Source organism: Cupressus sempervirens, chromosome 7 (genome assembly GCF_028749045.1).
Source record: "Cupressus sempervirens isolate cs-2001-9-10 chromosome 7, ASM2874904v1, whole genome shotgun sequence".
Classification (NCBI taxonomy): Eukaryota; Viridiplantae; Streptophyta; class Pinopsida; order Cupressales; family Cupressaceae; genus Cupressus; species Cupressus sempervirens.
The window spans coordinates 841420725-841426112 of NC_143124.1; the positions used below are offsets into that span (position 1 = coordinate 841420725).

Genomic DNA, 5388 nt, shown 5'->3' on the forward strand with positions numbered 1-5388 from the left:
TTTTAATGTCTTCCCATACATTTGAATGCTACATTTTCTTAGGACATACTAAAAGCACAATATAACACTACTATAATTTTAGCTCTTTCAAAATGAATGGTACTATGTACAAGAATGGCTTATATACTGATACAAGTTTGGAGATCGACATTTTTTTTGTTATGTAAATCTTTATTTATATTTTTAAATGAAACACCTATCAGCATATCCCTTGCACCTCCTTTAGGTGCAAGTGCTAGTTATAATTCTTCTTTGACAAGTTTGAATACCCCACACAATAAGAATGGGAAATGGTGTTGGATTGTATAGCGACTAGTCAAATCCTAAGAGGATTCAACCTTCTCTACAACAATAATATATAAAAGAAACCTTAAATATGAAGTACAAAATGTTGAATCAACAATATTATATATTTTTTGAATTATCCTTGTCTTAAAGCATTCAATAAAGCTTGATAGTGCTTCAAAGGGAACTCATGCACATCTTCATTCACAAGAGAAATTAGAACTTGATCATGGATGTTATCATCAATGCTAGATCATCTCCTCCTCCACCTCCTTGAAAATGATTGAATGCTTCCTCAAATACTTTATGAGATATGAATTCCTCATTGTGTGATCATATTATGAATGAAGGGGGTAGACATCCTTTTATTATTAACCTCACAAAACATGTAAGGACCTCCATATATTGTTGGAATATTAAATTACATTATTATTCTTAATCTCACACATAATTAAGCACACATTAAGGCAATTCGATCAAGAACACTTATTCATTAAAAGAAAATAATAATCAAAAACATATTTCTCAAACGATGACCTTAATCCTTGTCGCTCTAGAACCAGAGTACATTTGATAACTATAATTTCTACTGTACTTAACTACCAACCTTGTGATTTGTACAATAAGAAACATGTTATATGGAGAAAAAACATATAAGTATGCGTTACAGAACTGTAGAAATACATTCAACTATAGCAGAAGATCTAAGAATTACGTTTGTGTAGTACAACTGGTAGAGAAGTAGAGGTTCTGCTCACAGTGTCACTCAGCTCAATATCTCTAACTCAGGTGTCTACATTTAACAAGTTGATTCAAATTCTATACTCTAGGAAGCTATATCAACTAGAGTAGTGGGTTTTTAAGATTACAGTTCCACAACTAAATTTGATGCCTGGCCTTTCGACTTTATTTTGCGATATGGGGAAGTTTTCATGAAATTTCCATGAGATGGATTTAAGCCCCCACTTTGAGTAGACATTACATGCTCACCATTGCTGTCCAAAACAATCATCATTTCTTCTTCTTCTTCCACATTCATATCATCTACAGAAGTGATTTCTTCTTCTCCATTCATATCATCTAGAGGAATGGTCTCATCTGACAGCTCCACTGTGTCCCTTGCAAATGATGATGATGGTAGACCAAGAACTCCTTTCCTTCTAGGGTTTATCAAATTGCATCCTTTTGTAAACCTTAGACTACGCCTATAGCCAGCTTTGCCATCTGAAATGGAAGGGATGCATTTTGATCCTGTTTTTTTCAGATGAGTGCTTGTACTGTAAATCTTCTTTTTCTTCTCTTCCATTTGCTTTTCTCCATGATTTGGTCCTTGTTTTCCCTGTTCTGAGAGGCAATGTTTTGCCCCTTGGTTCCCCTTTCTAGGACGCCCACGTTTTGCCCCTTGCTTCCCCTGTTTTGGGCGGCCACGTTTTGCAGGCAAATTGGTGCTGAGATCTTCCCTTGAGAATTTCATCTTCTTGTTGGAATGAGAAGTGGGTATTTCAAGTCCATCATTGCTCACTCCACCTTCCGAATTGCTACTCTCCTCCGCAGCCCTGAAAATATGAACTCTCAGCTTAATAATGGTATTACTAGTGCCCTTGTCTATCCTCTCAAAGATGCAAATGTCCCCTTTCTGGAGATTGTTTTCAACAGAAAATTGCCTCCATCCTGCACCAAAAGCACCTGCGTTTTTAATGTCACTCCAATTGTACCGCACACGCCACTCCTCGCAGTCAGAATTCACAAGGAACACCACCCTCATTTCTTTTGGTAATTTCAGACGCTCTTCAGTAAAATTGGGCAAATTCTGCACATGGAAACCATTATGCAAATTACATTCAATTTTCCTGAAACCCTCTTAAACCCCACTACGAAAGAGACAGAAACCCAATCCATTGTAGACTACAGAACATCATTTCTTAATCTCAAACGATACTAAGAACACAGAGGTACAATACTACAAACCCATTTTGCCGAATAAGCTGCACCGTATTAGATTGTTAAAACCCTCTTAAATATTTTGGCTTCTCAAGCCCCTGTTTAAGGCTGACCCTCTCAAACCCTCGTATTGTTAAACAAAACAGTTTTAAGACAATAAACAGTGAGATGGTTTCATATCATCATTACCTAATCAAAGTCAGAAAGAGAAAGAAGTCTTACGAGCCAGAATCTTTTGACATGAGATGCTGAAATATTTACTAAACAGAAGGGTTGTATCGATGTGAAGGAATAAGCAGCCTGGATTGCCTTGTTTTTTTCTCCTGCATTACGACACCTGCGAGGAAGATGACAGAATTTTGATTCTTGACAACTCTTTCTTTGAGTCTCCTCAGATTTTACCGTCTCCTCCTTCCTTCCAGCAAGAGATGGTTTGTGGCATTGACGACCTACGGCCAAGCCTGCATTAATATATGGGGTGTCACACATGTTAGTAAAACATATCTTTCGATTCTTGAAGGCTTCTGAACCCAACTGTTTTCATCTTCTTGTAACAATCTATTATCATAATAGTGAGTGTGAGTCAGGATCCGAGCTCAGTATCCCGATGATAGATCATAAACTGTAAACTGAAACATTGATTCACAAAGATAAACTCGGTTCTAATCCAGAATCAATGATAAACTTACTTAAGATTCATAAGTGTTCAAATAAATTAACATGGACTGTGGAAAATTAGATATCAATGTATCATCTATATGGATACTTCACCTTCAGCATTCACTTTTTCATGAAGGACAAAGATTTTACTTACCACGAGAAGAGAACTTGAATTTTTTTCTCATACGAGAAACTTTTGCCTCTCTTTGATTATTCAGTTCCTCTTCAAACTCGGAAGAAGTACGTAATTGGGTAGCAGTGGCAGTGGCAGTGGCAGTGTCACTGTCACTGCATCTTTTGTCCGAATCCTCACTTTCAGAGCTGATGATAGTTTTTTTCTCACACCCATTTTTTCCAAATACTCTGACCTTGAAATAACACCTACAAACATACTTGAAAATCATAAAATCCCCTGACTCAATGGCATGGTCACCAACAAAATTTCCCCAACCCTGCCTAAACTCCAGATGTGAACTAGCTCCCCATAATTTGACAACCCATTGCTGAGCACGTGGGCCTTGCAACACCATATCTTCACCGGTCTCCTTTCTAAGCTTTTGAGAAAACGCAGCTGGAATTCTCTGCAGTAAAGTAAACACAATAAGAGTCCTACACAGTACAATATGCATTGTTCTTTAAGGGAAAAAAGAGAAATTTGCAGGATCATGGGGGTTACCAGTCTTTCAGAAAAATCTCCAAGCATGACTTTGAGAAAGTAGGAGCACCCATCCAAATCATCATTCAGATTGACATGAATTCTGTATTCACTTTCATCATTATCACTGTCCATGGCAAATTCTACTTGAATAGCTTATAGCCGTGTACCCTTTGGGGTTCAGTGAAACTCAATTTAAAGGCAATCTTCTAAGGACAGGACAAAAGAAATCTTGTTTCTTTCTAAAAGTGCTCATGTGATTGATCATCTGGCGCACTAATATTGATTTCTAGCTGCAATTTCAAATACTCAATTTCATGAAAGCACTCACTTAGATGTGGAAAAAGATGCATACTTGTCAAACCAGAGATATAGCTGGCAGCGTCTGCGAAGATCTCCTTAGGGCTGCCTAGTTCTAAATTTCTGCATAATTCATTTGAATCAGTAATTTGATGTCATCTAATTCTGAAACCCAATTTGTGCATTGAAACTGTAAACCACTAATTTAGGGTATTCTGTGCACCGGCTAAATATCCCTGTAAAATTTTGTGTAAAAACTATCGATTTGCTCAGGTTCTCCATAGTTAAATTTGGTATTTGGCAACTGCATATGGCCGGAATGGTGACATTTAAAATCATTTATCGATTGAAGTCATTTCACTGTTGGGTCATCAATATAATAAATCGTACCATATCTAAAATCTTGAAGGTAGGTAGACATTTCACAGCGTCACATGAAAACACTAAAATAAAAAAATTACAGTACAAAATTTTCAAACCTGTGGCTCAAGTTTTTGGGTATTTTCTTTGGCCTAACGAAATTAAATTCGAATTTACGAGTAAAAAAGGAATAAATTTGAGCCCAAACTGTGCGCTAAAATTCTGGATTTACACGAGTTTGATTGCTAAAAACAACTTTGGACAGCCGGGTGCCATTTTCCTTAGAAAAATATATGCTTATATTTACATGAAATAATTTCCCCTTCTTTTGTTTGACAATGCCAACATTGAAATCACCAAAATGACCAAACCAGGGAAGAATCGCCCCTCAGAAATTGACCGTTTTGAATAAAAGTGAGATTCACTGTATTTTCATTTTGCAACAATTGAATAAATGGAAAATATGAAAGAATTTTGAAAGAATAAAGAATTCTATGATCATGAACTCCTGGCGAGTTTGCTAATTTATTAAAAAAAATCTTCAATTGTTTTCCTTCCTATATTGTAATATAGTTTTTCCATTTCTTCTTTAATTTCCTCCAAACTTCTTTTGGTTGTGTACATTCATTCTACATCTTCCTTCATATTAATGTTGGTGAGTTTTCTTTGAAATTATTGGATGGTGTACATTTACTTTTCTTTCTTTAATTTGGTACAATTTGCATTTAAAAGAATTAATAAAATCTTCTACCTTTTGGACCCAAGGTATTACTTAATTTATTTTATTCTCAATTATTTCTCGCCTCTTTTTATAATATTAATTACTTAATTTATTTTATTCTCACTTATTTCTCACCTCTTGTTATAATATTAACTACAACATCCTTTATCCAATTGTCTATTTTGTATAATTCCCCTTCCTCGAGTGGCTAGATTCAATTGTTTTCTATGTTCTAGGCTCCTTCATTGTTCTTAAATTTGATAATAAAAAACTCACCCCAAATTTAAACACTTCCTCTAAGCTTCATTTTCCCTCTGATACCATACAATTGACAATTGTGTTTTCCTTTACTAAAGTGCGAAAATGGGTCATGGATTCTTTTATTATTTCCTTTCTAAATTCTTCTGCTTCGTGCTTCCATTCTTCGCAAGCTTTGAAAAATAGGTTTATTTGAGAAAGGGTTTCT

General features: G+C 35.6%; 1 protein-coding gene across 1 annotated transcript; it reads right to left on the reverse strand.

Annotated features, from left to right (window-relative positions):
- Window positions 1-899: 899 nt before the first annotated feature.
- On the reverse strand, window positions 900-4795 carry LOC149550021 (B3 domain-containing protein Os11g0197600-like). Its single transcript, XM_089795001.1, has 4 exons — window positions 3563-4795; window positions 3041-3467; window positions 2449-2687; window positions 900-2095 (listed from the first exon to the last, which is right to left on the reverse strand). Exons 1-4 carry the CDS (start codon window positions 3674-3676, stop codon window positions 1151-1153), a joined length of 1725 nt encoding a protein of 574 aa, XP_089651127.1. The 5' UTR covers window positions 3677-4795; the 3' UTR covers window positions 900-1150.
- Window positions 4796-5388: the final 593 nt, after the last annotated feature.

What these genes read in the sequence shown, in the direction of transcription:
- LOC149550021 (XM_089795001.1), bottom strand. Translation starts at nt 3,676, where the DNA reads ATGGACAGTGATAATGATGAAAGTGAATACAGAATTCATGTCAATCTG. An exon ending in ATTCAAGTTCTCTTCTCGTG is followed by an intron (nt 2,688 to 3,040) that starts GTAAGTAAAATC and finishes ATATTAATGCAG; the next exon opens with GCTTGGCCGTAGGTCGTCAA. An exon ending in ATGTCAAAAGATTCTGGCTC is followed by an intron (nt 2,096 to 2,448) that starts GTAAGACTTCTT and finishes TTCCATGTGCAG; the next exon opens with AATTTGCCCAATTTTACTGA.